The 22621-nt window shown below is 41.3% G+C and overlaps 1 protein-coding gene and 1 non-coding gene across 2 annotated transcripts in view; both read right to left on the reverse strand.

Annotated features, from left to right (window-relative positions):
• Positions 1-201: 201 nt before the first annotated feature.
• TRNAR-UCG lies at positions 202-286 on the reverse strand. Its single transcript has one exon. It is a non-coding gene; the product is annotated as a tRNA-Arg (tRNA).
• Positions 287-10754: 10468 nt separating this feature from the next.
• WARS2 (tryptophanyl tRNA synthetase 2, mitochondrial) overlaps positions 10755-22621 on the reverse strand; it is a 112266-nt gene continuing 100399 nt past the window's right edge. Inside the window, exons 5-6 of the mRNA XM_039255674.1 lie at positions 14571-14689; positions 10755-11383 (exon numbers count right to left, since the gene is read on the reverse strand). Coding sequence (XP_039111605.1) covers positions 10935-11383; positions 14571-14689 — 568 coding nt within the window. The 3' untranslated portion in view covers positions 10755-10934. The remainder of the gene's footprint in view (positions 11384-14570; positions 14690-22621) is intronic.

The following is a 22621-nucleotide window of genomic DNA, read 5'->3' on the forward strand; positions in this document are numbered from 1 at the left end:
ATCTACCACTGTGCTTCTCATGCACCAGACTCTACCTGTAAAGGTCTTCTTGCTACTCTTTTTATTTTTTAAACAATTTTTTAAAGTGTTTTATTATTTATTTCTGAGAGAGAGAGACAGCATGAGCAGGGGAAGGTCAGAGAAAGAGGGAGACACAGAATCTGAAGCAGGCTCCAGGCTCTGAGCTGGCAGTCAGCACAGAGCCCGACGTGGGGCTCGAACCCACGAACCATGAGATAATGACCCGAGCCGAAGTCGGACACTCAACCGACTGAGCCACCCAGGCGCCCCTCTTGCTACTCTTTAAACAAGTCAAGCACGTTCCTGCTTTTGCATTTGACATTCTCACTGTCCTGATGGATCTTACCCCAGAGTTGACATCACTGCTTTCCTACCCTCATTCAGTTTCCTGCTTAAAATTAACCTCAGCAAAACCATCCTTGATAACCCTATTTAAAACAAACTTACTGGGGGGCACCTGGGAGGCTCAGTCGGTTAAGCATCTGACTTCAGCTCATGTCATGGTCTTGTGGTCCATGAGTTCGAGCCCTGCTTTGTGCTGACAGCTCAGGGCCTGGAGACTGCTTTGGATTCTGTGTCTCTTGCTTTCTCTGCCCCTCCCCTGCTCATGCTCTGTATAAGTTTGGTAGGGCTGCCATAACAGGATACCACCAACTCTTAACAGAAAATGTGTCAAGGGCTGTAAGTTCTAGATCAAGGTGTCAGTCTGTTTGGTTTCTTCTGAGGCCTCTCTCCTTGGCCTGTAGGTGGCCACCTTCTCTCCGTGTCCTCACACGGCCCTTTCTCTGAACAAGAGCATCTCTGTGTCTTTCTGTGTGTACTAATCTCATCCTATAAAGATGCCAGCCAGACTCTACTCTAGCAGCCTCATTTTATTTTATTTTTAATTTTTTAAATGTTTATTATTATTGACACAGAGAGAAACACAGCATGAGTGGGGGAGGGGCAGAGAGAGAGGGAGACACAGAATCTGAAATAGGCTCCAGGCTCTGAGTTGTCAGCACAGAGCCTGACACGGGGCTCGAACCCACGAACTGTGAGATCATGCCCTGAACTGAAGTCAGACGTTTAACCGACTGAGCCACCCAGGTGCTCCTAGCAGCCTCATTTTAGACTTAATTTCCCTTTTAAAGGTCCTATCTGCCAATTAAGTCACATTCCCAGGTGCTGGAGGTTAGAGCAGTGCCCAGCACATAATAAAGCACCAAATAAACATTTGTTATTTAATGTATTTACATAGTTCTGTCTTGTGAAGCCATCTGAATTTGCAACGCCCTCAGAGGCCCTTACAAATAAGTACACATACGATAAATGAATAGTAATTTATGATGCAAATATCCAGTGCAATAAATAAGTTAGTTCTTGCCAAAGTACAGAGGGAAAAACTTAACTGTAAAATGGGGATAAGATTTCTTATGCTTTATACAGGTTTATGCAGATGAAATATGGTGATAGTTTGCCAAATGCAGCTTCATGTGTTAAATTAGTAAAAGATCAGAAAGTTACAAGAAGAAAGACAGAGAGGTGCCTGGGTGGCTCAGTCAGTTAAGCATCTGACTTTGGCTCAGGTCATGATCTCACAGTTCATGGGTTCGAGTCCTGCTTTGGGCTCTGTGCTGACAGCTCAGAGCCTGGGGCCTGTTTCAGATTCTGTGTCTCCCTCTCTCTCTTTGCTCCTCCCCTGCTCATGCTCTCTCTCGCTCTTGCTCTCAAAAATAAATAAACTTAAAAAAATAAAAGATGAAAGACAGAGATTTCTGGAGGCTGCAAGAGCTCTCTTACAGAAGGTTCCTGAAGATCGACAGGAGTTAACCTGCCTGCAACACCGAGGAGTCTGTTTGGCCTGGTCAGCCAATATAAGCAGATCACAATGATGTAATTCTTGTAACATGAATCCTTGCTAGGGTGCAATGGTGGGGCATGCTGGAGCCTCACAGAGGGGTCCCTCTCTGGCCTGCCCACGCAGTTCAATTTGCTCTCAATAAAAATGGAATTAAAAGGAGGGAAAGGAGGAAATAAAGTGACTGTATCTTACCAAACTGGATGGTGGTTTAAAGACACTGCACGATTTTGAAAATGCATAAGCCAGGGCTAGACTAATTTCTAGCAGCAAATGACAGTTGGTGGGGAAATGAAACCCTTTCTTCTAAAGATTCACAGAGCTTTCAGTCATGCTAACTGCTACCTCTTCCTTATCACAAAGAATCTAACGTGCCAAAGTTTGGGCATGTACAACACTCATTTTATTTTTTTATTTATTATTTTTTAATGTTTTATTTATTTCTGAAAGAGAAGAGAGAGAGAGACAGTAAGAGCAGGGGAGAGTCAGAGAGAGAGGGAGATACAGAATCCGAAACAGGCTCCAGGCTCTGAGCTAGCTGTCAGCACAGAGCCTGATGTGGGGCTCGAACCCATGAACCATGAGATCATGACATGAGCCGAAGTCGGGAGCTCAACTGACTGAGCCACCTAGGCACCCCAACACTTATTTTATATGTTAGCACTATCTAAAGTGTTTAGCTCCTATGCCAAAGATGCAAGATCATTTGCTGTGTTTAGTAATAATTGTAGTTTATGTAACTTTTGGATTATCTACAGATTTCATTGATCCGACTGTCTCTTCTCTCATTCACAAGAATAATGGTGAGCCAGCTTTACTCTGGAATGACAAGTTCTTTTATGAATTGCATCCATTGTCTCCTTTATTTTCTCTAACTTTATCACCCATTAAATCTGAAGTGTGTACTGGTTTTATACAAAATTCACTAAATACAAGTCTTTTCTTTTTTTATGTTTACCTATTTTTGAGAGAGACAGAGCATGAGCAGTGGAGTGAGGGGCAGAGAGAGAGAGGGAAACACAGAATCCAAAGCAGGTTTCAGGCTCTGAGCTATGAGCACAGAACCCAATGCGGGGCTTGAACTCATGAACCGTGAGATCATGACCTGAGCTGAAGTCGGAGGCTTAACCGACTGAGCCACCCAGAAGCCCCACAAGAGTCTTTATTTTGGGGCATTCTCTCTTCTAGCCCATCAACAATACCACATTGGCCTAGTCTGGTCTAGCCTAGAATTCTGAACACAGAAGATGATGATGATAAGATTATGATGTAAGTATAGTAAAGATGGTACTTTCCTTTTAGGATGCTGATGTCAGAGACTTTCAGAATAATTTGAACATTCCTAACTCGTACTTAATGCCATTTTACGACTTTCTCACCCATGGATTTAATCCATGCTTGACTGTTTTTATTTCTAGGCCATATAATCCTTTATAGGGTACTAAGTACCGTAATTTTACTACCCATGGGGTAAAAGAACTCCCTCTTCTTGTCTTTCTTGGCTTCAGGAGAGCCTCATCAATTCTAATATTGATAATCAAATCTCTGTTTACCCTATTGCAAGTGTACCTTCAGGTATCTCCCCATTTAGGATTTGCATACACCCATGTGACCTAAATTTTTAGGCTGTTCATAAACAATCACATATGTAAATAAAAACAACCAAAGCTAAATTATTTTGAGTTAATCTGATGAAAAAGAGGAGCAGACAGGAAAATAGCAGACAGTCAAGGCAATAATTATGTTTTTATGACTGATTATCCATTTGCACCTTTTACTCTCTAATGTAAATTCCTTGATAGAAGCCGGTTTTTATTCCTTTTTTTTATGCCCCAGTACAGTGTTCTTAAACATGAACATGTATCCAGATTGCCTGAAGGGCTTGTTAAAACTGATTGCTGATGGGCCCCTTGTGTGGCTCAGTTGGTTAAACCTCTGACTCTTGATCTCAGTCAGGTCACGATCTCACTGTTCTTGAGTTTAAGCCACACTCTGGGCTCTGTGCTGACAGCACAGAGTCTGCTTGGGATTGTCTCCCCCTTTCTCTGTACCTCTCCCACACATGCACACTCTCTGCACTTTCTCTTTTAAAATAAATAAACTTAAAAAAAAAAAAAAACTGATTGCTGAGCCCTACCCCCAGGGCTTCTCATTCAGCAAGGCTGGGGTAGAGTTTGTGGATAAGCATATCTAACAATTCCCAGGTGAGGACGATGCTGCTGGTCTGGGAACCCTACTTTGAAAAACACTGTCTCATCACAAGGAAGTCTCCCACAAAATGTTGGTTGAATTGAAGTAACCCAACTGGAGGGAAGACATTAGACAAAGAGTCTAGTAAGATTAGTGTGTTAGTTGGGATAATAGCTAAGGTACAAAGAGATCTCAAGATAAAGTGGCTTAAATATGAAAGTTTATTTCTCACAAAACAGTCCGGAGTTAGGTGGTGCAATGCAGGGCAGAAAGGCAGCACTGCTTACGGAGTCCAGAGACTGGGGCTGAGGGGTTGATTTCCCCCATCTTTCTCTTGTGGCTTCTGTCAACTGGTCCAACAGGCTGCTCCCAGAAATGGGGGTGGGGGTGGTAAGGAGAAGCAACTTCCTTTAAAAAAGATGTGTCTTGGAAATTGCACATATCGCTTCTGCTCATATCCCATTGGCTAGAACACATGACCAGATCCACACCTGGATGAAGGGTAGGCTGGGAAATGTAGTTCCTATCTGACACTGTGATCTCTGCTAAAACTAAGAGAGAGGATTCCATTACTGAAAAGGAAGGAGAGGGGTGCCTGGGTGGCTCAGTCCGTTAAGAGTCTGACTTCGGCTCAGGTCATGGTCTCACGATTTGTGGGTTTGAGCCCCGCATTGGGCTCTGTGCTGACAGCTCAGAGCCTGGATCCTGCTTTGGATTCTATGTCTCTTTCTCTCTCTCTCTGCTCCTCCCCCTCTCATGCTCTGTCTCTGTCTCTCAAAAATAAATATTAATTTTTTTAAGAAAAGGAAGGAGAGACTAGATATGGGAGCATAGTTAGTTTCTGCCACAACAATTTTATGGCAATACACATAGAAAGTGATGAAATTCTGAACCATAAGTACAGTAAGTACTCTTTGTGTATCTGTACATCTTGTTTTCTGGGGGCGGGGGATGGGAGGTGGGGAAGCATTTAAGCTTAATAGAGAGGTTGTTACTTTGGAATTTAGATGGGATCAAAAGGCAAAAACTCTTCTGTCTACCTTGACATGTTAAAGTGCCAGTACATCCAAAAGGCATCGGGATGTGCTTTCCACAAAAGAATATGAAGCTGTAGAAGGTGTGAGAGTGGCTTGGAAGTCATAATAGCCGCTGATGCAGGAAGGACAAAACAGGAATCCGCAACTTCAGAAATACCATAATTTGTCATTTCCCAGGAGGGGAATCTGTCATAAAACAATTTCATGGCTTTGAATTCCCACAAGGACTCACCTCTCCCTTTAATATAAGAACTTTCTTCTAGAATACTGCTGAGGAATAACACCCTTCTTGTTCACTCGCTGTCTGGCTCTTGGCAAGAACACCTCTCCCCAGGTCTGGTCCCTGTGGTCATATCTGGGTTCATTCATAGGATTTCATTTTGCAAGGAGCGGGGCGGGGGGGGGCGGGTGTGAGGCTGCTGCAAGCTAAGGGAACTCCCTGGATAATCTATTTGAGTGACAGTTGCTCTCAACAGGGTTCTCTGTGGACTGGCTAGTGGGGGGCAATCTGGTGGTAAATGCCAGGCACACGTATTTCTTCACCCTACATTCACCAATAAAAGATGGGTCATGGCTTTCTTTCCAGGAATCCTGTATTTTAAAATCTTACCTGAAAAAGGGAGTAAGGTGGCTATTGATGAGACAGTGACTATGTAAAATGAGATCAGTTTATTCTAAATAGAGTCACTTGAAGTCACATCATGTGCTCTTCAGAAACACTTTCAGAAGGTGATGACCATCAGCCTGGTTTGCCATGTGTGTATGTGGGTAGGGATTGGGTCGAGGGTATTAAAAAAAAGAGTTTGCATTTCACAGAGCCAACATGGTTATATCAACGACCAAATATTCTGTTTATTTCAGAGGCACTGAGTGAGCCATATTTCAAATAATTAAGAGCTAACGCCATGGTTAATGATGTGTGTCCAGGAGAGGTACAAGCCCGGACATCTTTGGTTCTACCTCTCACTGGCCTTCCATGTTCATCTCTGAGAGACATCTCTTGAGGCTGTGTCTCATTTCTAATTCTCGGTACTTTGATGGTACCTGTAAGACAGGTGCTTGACGAAATCCTTGTTCATCAGATAGATTAGGTTGATCTACACTGAACTACCAGTGTTTTGGTAAAAAATACAAACCATTGTTGACAATTTCATACAGTTTAACCTAGTATTTCCATTCTCGTTTCACCATATGCTGTATGGATTTGCTTTTCCTGAAATGCTTCATATTTCGGTGTCCTAGTTTCTGAGTGGAAAGCCCTTTCTCCCATCACGTATCTATTTTATTCCTTCCCTAAACATCTTGGCTAATCTTTCATTCCCATGCTCACTCACTATTTGCCAGCTAGCATCTCTGTGGATTCTCCTCTACCTATTGGCATATTGTATTTCCCCTGTGCCTTTCACGAAGAAGGCCCTACATAAATATTTGTCACAATGCTGAATTGCATATCTGAGGATAAGTCACTGGCACTCTGAACCAGTTTCCTTTCTGGAAAAAGAAGAGAATCCCTGCCTGGCCAGTAGAGCAGAATTATTGGAAGTTGACAGATGAGAACTTCAAATGATTAACAGTAAAGCCTCCGGGTTGTACCCCCCTATGGGGGTACTTGGAAACATGACATGGTAGTGATAGGCAATCAGTTTTCAGCGCAACTTCCAGGAAGAATGGACTCTTCCCAGCCAAAGAAATTTCAAAAGACCCCTCTGGTTAACAGAGTGAAAAGAGAATGTTGATCAGCAGGGAGAACATGGAGGCAATGAGAACAGAGTTGTCATGTTAAAGAGACTAAGAGCTGCCACATGGCACAGTCATCCCTGTTTAACTAGGAACACAGGCATGCAGCACGTGACAGTGAGAACCGGCAGAACATAAAGTCTGCAGGAAAAAACAAACTAGACCGTGCTGTGTGCACAAATGAGGAACTTTTGGGGAAGACTTGTAGGAACATCGAAGTAAGAAGCACAGGAGAGAAGGGAGGCAGGGAGGGAGAAGTGAGGGTTAAGGTCAAGGGACACACAGGAGAGAATCACAAGTGCTTGAGGGAAGAATCTAGACTAGTCAGGAAGGGGCAGACCCTCCCTTGGCATTACTAATTAAGGGGTATCAATGGACTCCTAACTAGGAGATACTAGAGACTAATACATGTGTGACTTTATGCAAGTTGCTGAATCTTTACTTTAAAAAGTAGCACTAATAACTCCTATTGTATAGCCTGATAGAAATATTAAGAGATATTGCATCTAAACACCCAAAGTACCCAGCACAGAGCAAGTGCATGGTGGTACATGTTAGCTCTTATTCCTGAAGTATTGTTTGAGGTAAGTCAATGGTCATTCTTAACTAATCCTTTTACTACCTTCATGAATTCTCTAGTGGAAGAACTCTCCAGGGAGAGTCCTGACCTATAGGTGTTTGACCTGCTACAAGCAAATTCAGTCAGCTGAACGCCTTCACACAGCAGTGTCCAGTAGACATTTCTGTGACGATGGAAATACTCCATCTGCACTGTCCAGGCCACTAGCTGGTGGTCACCGAGGCTGGTGAGCACCTAGGAAGCACTCTCATGCCTCCATTTCATCCTTAGTCATATGAGATTGACAACAGTATCACTGTATTGGGGTAGAGAATTAAATGAGAAAATACATATTAAAGCAGCGGTTCTCAAAGTCTAGTATGCATCAGAATCACCTGCAAGGTTGTTAAAACACAGATTGCTGGGTTCAGCCCCTACATTTCTGACTCAGTACGTCTGGGTAGAGCCAGAGAATATCCATTCTTTTCTTTTTTTTTAATGTTTATTCATTTTTGAGAGAGAGAGAGAGAGAGAGACAGAGCATGAGCAGGGGAGGGGCAGAGAGAGGGAGACACAGAATCTGAAACAGTCTCCAGGCTCTGAGCTGTCAGCACAGAGCCCGACGCAGGGCTCGAACCCACGAACTGTGAGAACATGACCTGAACTGAGGTCAGATGCCCAACCGACTGAACCACCCAGGTGCCCCCAGAGAATCGTGTTCCTAATGAGTTCCCAGGTGGTGCCCATGCTGTGGATCAGGGAACCCCACCTGGGAAAGCACTGTTATGAGACATTTGGTATGGTGCCCGACACATGTGAGAACTTGAAGAGTGTTATTTAGTGTTTTAGGATCAGCATGTTTATGGTGTCTATCAAGGTTTCTGACAAACAAGCAACCCACACCTTAATAGATATCTTTAGCCCATATTCTGACATTATTTTGATAAATACTTATGAAGCACCTACAAAGGACAAGATACCCCCAATGTATTCCAAGTGACAGTCTGTCAAAGTGGGTTTGGAATGGGGTTGTCAATTGATAAAGCTACAGAACATCAAGTTACGTGGCCATGATTGCTGCCATCTGAAATGTCTTTCATCATTTCAATTTTCCATGAAACATATGGAAAATTACTATTAAAATCACCTTTTGAGGTGAGCCGCCGATTAAATTTCTCTCAGATTCTTCATCTCTGTGAAAAGATTGTGCTGAGGCCTGCGAATGGTAGGTGGAAAGGATGTGAGAAGAGATCTAGTTTCTAGTCGTGGCTCATTTTTCTACTTCCTGAGATCACAGGGCACAGCTCTCTGTCATTGCGGACGTGGGTTTTGGACTTGATGAGCCCTCAGGTCATTTTCGACGGACGCTCACCCTTGCCCTCACCTGACAGGGCTTTGCTCTTTGGAAGTGATCACAAGTCCCCTAGGTTTTCTCCTCAGTGGTTCTGTTGTGGTGCTTTCAGTTCTGTGGACGGAAGCTGTTGTAAATGAGTTAAACACACACACACATACACGTGCATACAAACAATTGGTTTGGTAGATCCATCTTTAATTTTGTCATTTTCTAGTATCCATACTACGGTTCCTTTGAAAAGAGAAACAAAAAAAGCTTTGGAGGAAATATGCCCAAAGAAGTTCTAGGACTATAGATATCTGATTCCAAGAAAAGGTCCCAAAAAGGATTTGAACTTGGAGTGGATTCTGGGATGCAGTGTCTGGCGTATTTATATCTGTTCTGCTAAAAGGACTATTCTACTTTTTTCTCTTAAGAAACATGAGCAGGGGGTGCCTGGGTGGCTCAGTCAATTAAGGGTCATGATCTCACGGTTCATGAGTTCGACCCCTGCATCAGTCAGGGGTCTCCATGCTGACAGTGTGGAGCCTGCTTGGGATCCCCTCTCTCCCTCTCTCTTTGCCTCTCCCCTCACTCTGTCTCTCTCTGAAAATAAATAAAACTTAAAAAAAAAAAAAAAGAAACATGAGCACAAATTCTTTGCCCAACATACTAGTGTCATATGTGTAAAAGTGACCATGATACCCACTCGCAAAAAACTTGTATGCAATTCTCTTACAAAATCAATCTTTTTAACAGGTGCTGGTGTGGTAAGTCAGGATTGTCATTTCCATATTCAGAAAGTGCAGAGAAGCTGCAGGTTTTAGGGTGACTTGTTATGACTCTGATAGGCTAAGTGAGGTAGAGGTGAAGTGGGGAGCTTCCTGTGGTTGGAAAAATCTGATCTGTCAGATTATTCTCATAGTCCGGCAGAATATACTTCGAGGCATCTCTGCATCAGCATAGGAGACAGAGCCTAGGACTTGCCTTGGGGATTGTGAACAAATATGACCAAGATTGGCTGGATCCGGATTTAAAGCAGGCGGCCATTGGTTGGGTTACTGATATAAACAGTGTCTGTAGCTCAGCTCTTATATTTCAGGTAGGCAGCTTCAAAATAAGAATGTTTGGAGTCTCATACATGCTGCCTCTCAAGCACTACTCTTTAAGGAGTGAAGGCTTTAATCTTGGACTTCCTTCTTACTGAGTGATCTTGCACAAGTTAACCCTCACTCTCCTTGGGTATAAAATGGCACTCCCCCTCATACACTTCCCAGACAGGTGGTGACACTGAACTAGAGAGAAGGCAAGGAAGCACTTACTACGAACAGAATCCAGCAACTTGTGTTCTTGCACAAGAAATAAATCAAGTTGAAAAGCAACCTTCTCAGAAGATTGTACTGTGTATTTCTGATTTAAAACAAAAGAAAACAAAAATACTTGTTAGGACAGTCAATGCAGTCTCATAGGGAGCAATTTAAGAAGCTTAAATACATTTAGGCAGGCACTATCTCAGTGACAACTGACCTATAATAACCAACTGATTTTTATAAGATCTTAATACAAATTAGCCCAAAGGGCATCCCAAGGATTCTAAGACTCCATATACTCTTTTTTAAAAGATTTGGGACGGTGGGGCACCTGGCTGGCTTGGTTGGGGGAGTGTGCGCCTCTTGATCTCCAGGTGGTGAGTTTGAGCCCCACGCTGGGCGTAGAGATTAAACGACGACGACGACAACAACAACATTTCAAAATGTTGTGACACATATAGTGAAACACTCCTAATAATGTGTATTCCAGAGACACAAATGATACCCCTATTTGCCTAATTACTGCTCAGCTCAATCACAGCTGTGCACCTAAGTTCGGTGTAAAGAGTGTGCCTCGAATAATTGAGGGTTCAGATAGTTATGCCTGCCTACCGTCCTCCCTCCCTCCCTCCCTCCCTCCTCCCTTCTCCTTCCTTCCTCCTCTCTTCCCCCCGCCTCCCTCCCTCCTCCCTTCTCCTTCCTTCCTCCTTTAGCCACAACATTTTGCTGTTGATTTAGAACACTGCTCTACTTGAAGGCTACAAATTATTATTTATCAAATAAAGCGAATAATCACGTGTACCAAATTAAACATCCCCAAGCCACAATTTTTCCTTTGCGAGGAAAGCTGCCTTTATTGGAGCGCACGGCCCACAAGACATAAACCCCTTTCTGCGATTAACGCTTCCTACAGAAACCCTACCAGCTTCTTCACCTCCTGGCACACAGGGTGTGCTAATTCTTTGGCTTTTGCTGACCCAACACGTAGAACCTTCTCTAAGTGGCCCCTGTCCATCTTCAGTTTTTCAATTTCCCTCTTGATGGGCGCAAACTTCTCAATCACAGCGTCGGCCACCAGCAGCTTGTAGCGGGCCGTGTCCATGCCGGCCCCGCGGCGGAGCGCCTCCTCCACGGGGACGCGGGTCACCGCCGCGTGAATGGCCACCAGGTTGGAGACCCCGGGCCGGCGGGCCGGCTCGTAGGTCACCTCCGACGTGAAGTCCGTCACAGCCTTGCGGAATTTCTGCACGATCTCCTCCGCGCTGTCCATTATTCCGACAGTGGCCAGTTTATCAGGGTCTGATTTGGACATTTTGGCAGAAGGATCACGGAGGGATTTTACCTTCTTCATCGGTGCTGGGGAAAGTGCCAACACACGCACACCAACACCGGAACCGGAAGACAACACCAAAATAAGAAAACATCACCAGGAATGTCCATGTCTAGATCTTAAAAATCGCAGAGAATACCAAATGGCTTAATTGTTATTATTACTATTATTATTATTTTGAGTATGGTTGACACAGTCTTACACCAACTTCAGTGTACAACATAGTGGTGTGACAAATCTAGACATTATTCCCTGTTCACCACAAGCGTGACTACCATCGGTTCCCTACAAAGCTATTGTCCTATCTAACTGTTTTCCTTATGCTGTGCTTTTATTCCCTTGACTCGTTCACTCCATAACTAGAAGCCTGTACCTCTCTTTCTCCCCTTCACCCATTTTGTGAAAACACCCTTCTCCTCAGGCAAGCATCAGTTTGTTCTCTGTACTTACAGGCCTGATTCTGCTTTTTGTTTATTCTCTTTTAAGATTCTATTTATGAGTGAAATCATACGGTATTTGTCTTTCTCAGCCTGATTTGTTTCACTTAGCATAATGCCCTCTAGGTCCACCCAGATTGTTTCAAATGATACAATCTCATCCCTTTTTATGGGTGAGCAGTATTCCATTCTGTGCATACACCATATCTTCCTTATCCATCACCTGTGGACAGACACTTAGGTTGCTTCCATACCTTGGCTACAAATAAAATAATGCTGCAATAAACACAGGGGTGCATAGATCTTTTTGAACTAGTGTTTTCATTTTCTTTGGGTCAATACCCAATAGTAAAACGATCAGATCACACGGTGGTTCTATTTTTAATTTTTCTGAGGAACCTTCATACTCTTCCACAGTGGCTGCACCAGTTTGCACTCCCACCGACAGTGCACAAGGGTTCCTTTTTCTCCACACCCTCGCCCACACTTGTTATTTCTTGTCAGATGGCTTTATTATTTTTATCTGATTATATAAATGTCAAATACTCATAGTGAGAAATTCAAGCCATTTATATAAGCATGAAAAGAAAGATCACCTGAAATACGTGATAATACTGTTAACATTTTGTTGAACATCTTTTCATGCATCTCTTAATGCATATATACACATAAAACGTATACTCTTACACAAATGAAATCACATCATACTGCTTTAGCTGTGCCTACCTTTTTAAAAAGTCTGATCTATTTCTATCCTTCTCTTTCCCTACTAGCTAATCACTCTCTGCCGTATACAAACACTGCCCTTCCTGCCCCCAACAATTTTTAACAATCTGTGGCAATGCTTTCATTTCTTAATCCACAGTTATATAAGTATATATCAATGCGCGCACACACACACACACACAGAAGTGACTCAGTTACTGCTCTGATAGAATCAAGATGTTAAGCCGTGCTTTATAAACCAGTGTTATTAATAATTGCCTATTTTATGGCTATTACAGAAACATATCAAGTTGAAACAGGTAAAACAATAGGCAAAAGAATTAAAATATTAGTTATTGCTAAAAAAAGGTTGATTTCAATGCATGGGAGGCTCGGTTTTTATTTGTGTGAACTGTTGCAAAAGCTTGGAAATTTATACCTGCCTATGCTTCGGAACGGTTACTGGGCCCACGTTAAATGCTGTCAGTTTAACAAAGGCTCAGTTTAATTAGGCTCAGTGATCTCCGCCCCTGCCACACCTCTACTTCTCCAGTGAAATGTTGATAGAGGTTCACAGCTTCTTTCCTCAAGAAGATTCCAGACCAGTCCAACCTCACAAGCTGCAGGTGTGGGTTCAGATCCAGTGGGTGGAACATACATTTTGTCAATGGCATGCATTGAAGAAGGGCGAGTGTGAGAACGATCAGTCCCCTCTTATTTTAGTGAGCTGCTGACTCAGCGGTTCTCACTCTTCTGACTTTGTTCTCTTGTGAGCAGGGAAGGCAAGACAACTGGCTTTGAAATCAAAGAGTTTTTTTATTTCTCCCCCGCTCACATTCTCTATCTCAAAAATAAATACACATTAAAAAATTAAAAAAAAAAATCAAAAGAGCTTTGCCACCAACTCGATATATGACTTGGATGCAAAATTAGCTTTGCCAACCGTTAGTATACACATCCATAAACCAGGGAAGTATATATATACACTTGTGTGTGTGTGTGTGTGTGTATATATATATATACATATATATATATATACTTGTATATATACATATACTTGTATGTATACTTATATGTGTATATATATATACATATATATATATATACTTGTATATATACATATACTTGTATGTATACTTATATGTGTATATATATATATATATATACTTGTGTATACACATATACTTGTATGTATACTTATATGTGTATATATATATATACTTGTATATATACTTATATGTGTGTATATATATATATATACTTGTATATATACATATACTTGTATGTATACTTATATGTATATATATATATATATACACACAAAATATGTAATTCGGGGTGCATAGGTGGCTCAGTCAGCTAAGCATCTGACTTCGGCTCAGGTTATGATCTCACATTTATGAGTTTGAGGCCCATGTTGGGCTCTGTGCTGACAGCTCAGAGCCTGGAGGCTACTTCGGATTCTGTGTCTCCCTCTCTCTCTGCCCTACCCCTGCTTGCGCTCTGTCTCTCAAAAATGAATAAATGTTGAAAAATTTAAAATAGACAAAATATGTAATTTATTATAAAGTATTAAGTATATAAAATATTAGTATATGATATATTAATAATACAATACCAATATTTTGATTTATTAATATATTTTCAATATGCAGTATAATATAATTTACCAAATATATATAATTGGTAAATTATATAATGCTTTTTAACAAAAATGATTATTTTTAATTTCTAGTCTTTATCATATATACTTTCAAAATAAGTGTTATATAATTTACCAAATATATGTGTGTGTGTGTGTGTGTGTGTGTGTGTTATATAATGAATTTGATTCTTTTTCATTTTTAGTCTTTCCCATACTTTTCAAACTTTTTTGGTTATTTCATCCAATAATCTCACAAGCCCTCCCAGTCCCAAATTACAGAGAAAGACAGTGATTCTAGTTACAAATCCTGAAGCCTGTCCGCAAGAAAGCCGAGTTTAGTCCCGAGGAAATTCCAAGCCTTGGCCCATTATCCGATCCTGTCTTGGAAACATGGCCTGATTTAACAGTCAGATGTTTGTTACTTACTTAGGATAGATTTGGGCACCGGGAAGAACTCCCCATACTTCTTGTTAAATGCTTGTGCTAGATCCTGAACCAGCTCCATGTGCTGGACTTGATCCTCCCCAACAGGAACGTGTGTGGACCTTTAATGAAAGACAGACAGAGAAACTCAGCAAGGCTCCTGCTTAGACTAAAATGATATTGCGAGCAGCTGCCTTTCCTGTGCCTATTTCACTGTTGGTGTTCAACAAATGTTCACCAACTACAGAGGGAATGTTGAGACCCAAGTCTTTATCTGCGTATCAGACAAATGCCAAAGAGACATTTGTCAACTCTCGTTTCTGTTTCTTCCATAGCAGAAGAATACAGCCATCAACACCAGTGTGACAGGATCTTGCTGGGAGGGAGGAATGGTATCTTAAACAGCATATGCTCTAAGCATAATTGTATTTTAAAACCACTCCTTGTTCCCTCACCCAGTCAGCACATATTATCCTAGCCTCGGCCAGATGCTTTTCACTTCAGAGCTTGCGCTCACACTTGAAAGCCACTCCAATCCACACTTCAAATCAAAGATGGCAGAAAGCTCTTCCGGCAAGGGTTTTTCCTCCCTGTCGTACAGGGAGTAACTCAAGATCTTTTTGGAATATGCTCCTTCGTTTTTCGGTAAATTGCAATCACAGCACAATTAATATGCTGCAGGGAACTTGAAATAAATGAACAAATCTATCATTACAATGTAGACAGATCTCGAAAACAAGGTTGAATGAAAAAGCCCAATCGCAGAAGACAGAGTACCCGGACGTGCAGATCTCAAAGTCTTATATATTGTTTACAGCTGCATCTATAAGTAGGATGACAGACTAGAAGTTGTTCCTGCACAAATTCACGATTGTAGCTGCCCCCAGAGGAGCAGGGAAGGGCAGTGAGCCTGTGGAAAGGGAGAAAGGAAGCCTGAATTTTATCCTGTAATATTTTGTTTTATTAAAAAAATAAAGATGTCGGAAAAAAAAATGTCAGAATATAGGAGCTTCGTTTATGGTTATTTTAATCCCATATATAAAATTTGTAGGGTTGGATCATGATGCAGCACATCAAACGAGGGAAGAATGAACCATTACAGAGAAGTCTTGATGGGGAAAACTTTCTCCTGAAGCATTTCTGAGGAAAGAGACAGGAGATTTTAAGTCTTTTTAATTTATTTATTAATTATTATTATTATTTTAAAAATGTTCATTTATTTTTTGGAGAGAAAGATAGGGAGTGAGTAGGGAAGGGGCAGAGAGGGAGATACAGAATCTGAAGCAGGCTCCTGGCTCTGAGCTGTCCGCCCAGAGCCTGACATGGGGCTCAAACTCACAAACCCTAAGATCATGACCTGAGCCAAAGTCGGTTGCTTAACTGACTAAGCCACCCAGGCGCCGCACAGGAGATTTTAAGTCTTTAATGCTTGGCTGGGGAGATAACATTCGATAATACAGATAATAAAGTGCCGTTGTTTCTTGATCAAAAAAGTTTCATGTTTCCTCTGTGAAAGCAGCTGCCCTAAAGTAAACTTGAATGTTTTAATTGTACATGTTGAGTGGAAAAATAACAACTTTTCAAAACGGCCTCAGAAGAGGAAAACTATTCTACTCTGTTATAGAGAGGAAAATCTCCTATCCCTGTGGTTAAGTAGTGGTTCTTAAAAAGTGGCAGACATATTATTTCCTTTGTGAATTACTGTGAACAGGCTACTTACTGGCCCACTTCACAAAGCTGTCTAGAGCATCAGTGAATGAAGGTAGTTTTGACTGCGTACAGATCGACTACTTTAATATAGTAAAACACTAGAGAATATTTTGAAAAAAGTTGAAATATCCCTCATTTTGCAATCATTTTTATTTTTTACCAATTACTTTCCAGTCTTTGTTCTTGTCTCTACGGATGCATGTTTTTACATAATTGCAGTATAATATGCATGCCATCTTTCATGTTAACATAATAGATATATCCCATGTTTCTATGAGGTCTTCATTAAAAAAATGTTTTTAATAGCTGCATAGAACATTCCTGTGCTATAGTTACAGAACCGTAAGGGATTTATATGATTTTGTAGCAGATTCTTTTGAATATTCATATGGGGGGAATTTTGATTCAAGTTAAAAAAAATGACCTTTTACAATAACCCAGAGGTCCTGTGGAGGTAAATTTGGTGAATGCATGTTGAGTACTTTCTGGTCAATAACAAGGTATGATCGTTAGCTAATAGAACTACTATTTGTTTCTGTCCTAAAATAATGCTAAGTATATTTCCAAAAGAAATGCTGATCAATGTTTTGAAGTTTAGAGTAGGCACAGGTTTGAAAAGCAATCCTGCCACTTCTTTTGCATGAAAGTAATGTATTTATTTATTTTTAAAAAATCTCTGAACACTAGTTATGTTTTCATACAGCCCATGCAGTTATGCTGTGTGTATGTGTGTGTGTGAGAGAGAGATGCAATATGGCACTCTTTTAAGAGTATAGGCCAGGAAGAGAATGAGGGGCAAGATGGCAGAGAAGTAGGGAGCTCCGTGCACTTCGCTTGCACCCATCTCTCAAACAGAGAAGGCCTGAAGTCATAGGACACTGAGCCACAGGAGTTTGGGAAGAGAAAGAGACAGAATACACTGGGAAGGAAACCTCATAAGTGCGCGAGTGCGAACTGGGGAAGATAAAAGCAGACTGGGACCTGGAGATATGGAGGGAGGGGAGGGAACCCGGCTTGCGTGCAGCTGCGGTGAGTGATGAGCCAAGGGAGCCATGGTGAGCCATGACTAGTGGAGGGGAAAGGAAAGAGAAGCTGAGACTGCTCATAGAACTGTCCCTGGAGAAGAGAAAACCTCGGCTTGGAAAGAGAGTGTTTTTTTAGTTCTCGCTGGGGTGCTGACTTTGAACTAGATGCCCCCGGTCCCAGAAGGCACCAGGAAAAATGGCTCTGCGGCAGTACGGAGGTGGCGGGCTGAAGCTGAGTTCCTCGGACCTGAACCCCTGGCAGCACGGAGGCGGCGGATCCCAGGTTGTGCTGCGTTTGACCCCGGCGGATCTGAGGCTGCGACCCTGCCTCCTTTCCCCCCACTTGACCCCCCCCCCCCCCCGCAACAGGGAAGCAGTGACCTGCAGGACTGTGTTTTCGGGCTGTGTTTCGGGCGGTATAAACAAAGCGTGCAGACAGGGACCTAAAATGAGGCAGGGCGTGGGGCACAGAACTCAGCCCACTCAGCCTGCAGCACAGGGAGATCGGAGCCAAAGAAGTGATTTGCAACGCTTGGTTGAGAAGGGACTGGGGCAACACCATTTTTCTCCCCACAACCACCAAGGCGGGGCCTCAGGGAGTGGCCAGCGGGACACAGTGGAGACAAGACCTGCCTACACCAAGCCACGCCCATCCCCGCCAGAGAGCTGTTTTTGTTTTTTGGTTTTTTTTAACTTGAGCCTAGGGCAAGACCAACATGGACGCACTGCCATGATTAATACTAGATAATTCTTTCTACTCAGATATATTCTCCATTTTCTCACTGGTAACCCTCCACTCTGCCGGTCAGGCACTCTGGTCACTGGTTGGCTTTGACAGTCACATTTAATCCATTCTCTAGATGTACACTCTACACCTCTACCACTACCTTTTTCTCTTTCTCTGGAGTAATCAGACTATATATATAGTTTCTCTGAGTGCGTCTTAGTCTCTCTGGAAATTTCATTTCCAATTTTGCTTCCTCCTGGCTCTGTCATTTCTCTCTTTGTATATGTTCTTCCATCAAGACTGCATACACCTGGCTCTTTATTTGTAGCTGGGAATTCTGGTTTTATGCCTTTAGACTGTCCTTTGTCTTTTGGGTTTTTTCTTTCCTCAATTTTTTATTAATTTTATTTTTTATTATTTGTCTTCCCTCCTTCCTCTTTTTTTCTTTTTTGTATTTATTTTTTGTCCCCTCCTTTTTTCCTTTTTCTTTTTCCCTTTCAGTTTGCGTGTTTATTGGATTTGTCTGTGCATTTGTGTACCTTTGTTCCCTGTGTGGTTGTCTCTCTGTTTTCTTTTCCAGGGCTACCTCAAGAAACACAAACCAAAGTACACATGGTGGAGAGTCCCAAATACCAGTACGAGTAGGGAAACAAAATAACCAAAGTCTCAACAAGAAAAGCAAGAGACATCATTCAAAGAACACTTCCTGAACGGACAAGCCCTGGACAGTTAAAGAGCCTTCTTTAATACAGCAGCACCTGCAGGGGCAGAGTGCGTAGCAAATTTTAAAATTAACAAGAGATAGAAAGCTAACCAAAATGACGAAACTGAAGAACTCTCCTCCAAAGAAATTCCAGGAAGAACCACCACAAGCATGAATCCCAAAAGGACACAATGACTCTAAACCCATATATTTCAATAATAACACTGAATGTAAATGGGCTGAATACTCCAATCAAAAGACATAGGGTAGCAGAATGGATTAAAAAACAAAATCCATCTATTTGCTGTCTATAAGAAACTCATTTTAGACAGGAGTACACCTTCAGATTGAAAGTAAGGAGATGGAGAAATATATATCATGCTATTGGAAGTCAAAAGAAAGCTGGAGTAGCTATACTTATATCAGACAAACTGGACTTTAAAGTAAAGACAATAACAAGGGATGAAGAAGGGCATTATTTAATATTACAGGGTCTATCCATCAGGAAGAACTAACAATTATAAATGTCTACACACTGAACATGGAAGCACCTAAATATATAAAACAATTAATCACAAACAAAAACAATCTTATGGATAAGAATGTGCTAATAGCAGGAGACTTTAATATTCCACTTACAGCAATGGATAGATCAACCAGACAGAAAATCACTAAAGAAACAATGGACTTAAATGACACATTGGACCAGATGGATTTGACATATATATTTAGAACTCTACATCCTGAGGCCACGGAATTCACTTTCTTCTCAAGTGCGCACGGCACATTCTCCAAGATAGATCACACACTGGGACATAAAGCAGCCCTCAATAAATATAAAAGAATTGAGATCATACCATTCATACTTTCAGATCACAATGCTATGAAACTTGAAATCAATCACAGGAAGAAGTCTGGAGAACCTCCAAAAACATTGAGGTTAAAGAACACCCTACTAAAGAACAAATGGGCCAATCAGGCAATTAAAGAAGAAATTAAAAAATATATGGAAACAAATGAAAACGAAAATACAACAACCCAAATTCTATGGGATGTGGCAAAGGCGGTCCTAAGAGGAAAGTACATTGTACTCCAGGCCTATTTCAAGAAATTAGAAAGTGCAAAATCTAACAATGCACCTAAAGAAATTAGAGGGAGAGCAACAGGAGCACCCCAAACACAGTTGGAGAAGAGAAATAATAACAATCAGGGCAGAAATAAACCATATAGAAACCAAAACAACAGTTGAAAAGATCAACAAAACAAAAAATTGACAAACCTCTAGCCAGACTTCTCTAAAAGAAAGAGAGAGCACTCAAATAGACAAAATTATGAATGAAAAATAACTTATTACAACCAACCCCTCAGAAATACAAGCAATTATCAGGGAATACTATAAAAATTATATGCCAACAAACTAGACAACTTAGAAGAAATGGACAAATTCCTAAACACACACTCACTACCAAAATTCACACGGGAAGAGACAGAAAATCTGAACAGACCCATAACTAGTGAGGAAATTGAATCAGTAATAAAAAATATCCCAACAAATAAGAGCCCTGGGCCAGATGGCTTCCCTGGGGAATTCTACCAGACATTTAAAACTGAATTAATACCCATTCTTCTCAAGCTATTCCAAAAAAAGAAACAGAAAGAAAACTTCCAGACTCATTCTACAAAGCCAGCATCACTTTGATTCCCAAGCCAGACAGAGACCCAGCAAAAAAAAGAGAACTACAGGCCAGTATCCTTGATGAATATAGATGCAAAAATCCTTAACAAGATACTTGCAAATCGAATCCAACAGCACATAAAAAGAATTATCCACCAAGATCAAGTGGGATTCACTCCTGGGTTATAGGGCTGGTTCAATATTCGCAAATCAATCAATGTGATACATCACATCAACAAAAGAAAATATAAAAACCATATGATCCTGTCGATAGTTGCATTAAAAAGTATCTGACAAGATACAGCATAACTTCTTAATAAAGACCCTCGAGAAAGTTGGGATAGAAGGAACTTACCTAAATATCATAAAAGGCATCTATGAGAAGCCCTACACTAACATCATCCTCAACAGGGAAAACCTGAGAGCTTTCCCCCTGAGATCAGGAACACGACAGGGATGTCCACTCTCACCACTGTTGTTTAACATAGTGCTGAAAGTCCTAGCATCAGCAATCTGACAACAAAAGGAAATAAAAGGCATCAAAATTGGTAAAGAAAAAGTCAAACGTTCACTTTTCGCAGGCAACATGATACTCTACATAGAAAACCCGACAGACTCCACCAGAAGCCTACTAGAACTGATCCATAAATTCAGCAATGTTGCAGGATACAAAATCAACGTACAGAAATCGGTTGCATTTTTATACACCAATTATGAAGCAACAGAAAGAGAAATCATGAAACTGATCCTGTTCACAATTGCACAAAAAACCATAAAATACCTAGGAATAAACCTAACCAAAGATATAGGAGTTCTGTATGTTGAAAACTATAGAAGACTTATGAATGAAATTGAAGAAGACACAAAGAAATGGAAAAACATTCCATGCTCATGGGTCAGAAGAATAAATATGGTTAAAATGTCATTACTACCCAAAGCAATCTACACATTCAATGCAGTCTGAATCAAAATTGCATCAGCATTCTTCTCAAAACTAGAACAAACCATCCTAAAATTTGTATGGAACCAAAAAAGACCACAAATAGCCAAAGTAATATTGAAGAAGAAAACCAAAATGGGAGGCATCACAATCCCAGACTTTAGCCTCTATTACAAAGCTGTCATCATCAAGACAGTCTGGTATTGGCACAAAAACAGACACATAGACCAATGGAATAGAATAGAGAACTCAGAATTCGACCCAGAAATACATGGCCAACTAATCTTTGACAAAGCGGGAAAGAGTATCCAATGGAAAAAAGACAGCCTCTTTAACAGACAGTGCTCGGAGAACTGGACAGCAACGTGCAGAAGAATGAAACTAGAGCAGTTTCTCACACCACACACAAAAATAAACTCAAAATGGATAAAGGACCTGAATGTGAGACAGGAAACCATCAAAACCCTGGAAGAGAAAGCAGGAAAATACCTCCTTGACCTCCACCGCATCAATTTCTTACTTGACACACTCCCAAAGGCAAGGGAATCAAGAGCAAAAATGAACTACTGGGGCCTCATCAAGATAAAAAGCTTCTGCACAATCAATAAACAATCAATAAAATAAACAATCAATAAAACTAATAGGCAACTGACAGAATGGGAAAAGATAGTTGCAAATGACATGTCTGATAAAGGGCTAGTATCCAATATCTATAAGGAACTCATCAAACTCCACACCCGGAAAACAAGTAATCCAGTGAAGAAATGGGCAGAAGACATGAAGAGACACTTCTCCAAAGAGGACATCCAGATGGCCAACAAACACATGAAATGATGCTCAGTGTCCCTCCTCATCAGGGAAATACAAATCAAAATCACACTGAGACACCACCCACCTCACGCCAGTCAGAGTGGCTAAAATGAACAAATCAGGAAACTATAGGTGCTGGCGAGGATGTAGAGAGACAGGCACCCTCCTACACTGTTGGTGGACATGTAAACTGGTGCAGCCCCTCCGGAAAACAGTGTGGAGGTTCCTCAAAAAATTAACAATAGAACTCCCCTATGATCCAGCAGTAGAACTGCTAGGAATTTACCCAAGGGATACAGGAGTGCTGATGCATAGGGGCACATGGACCCCAATATTCACAGCAGCACTCTCCACAAGAGCCAAAACATGGAAAGAGCCTAAGTGTCCATCAATTGATGAATGGATCAAGAAGATGTGGTATATTTATACAAGGGAATACTACATGGCAATGAGAAAGAATGAAA

The sequence above is a fragment of the Hyaena hyaena genome, unplaced genomic scaffold (genome assembly GCF_003009895.1).
Source record: "Hyaena hyaena isolate Hyena2069 unplaced genomic scaffold, ASM300989v1 scaffold_539, whole genome shotgun sequence".
Taxonomy (NCBI): domain Eukaryota; kingdom Metazoa; phylum Chordata; class Mammalia; order Carnivora; family Hyaenidae; genus Hyaena; species Hyaena hyaena.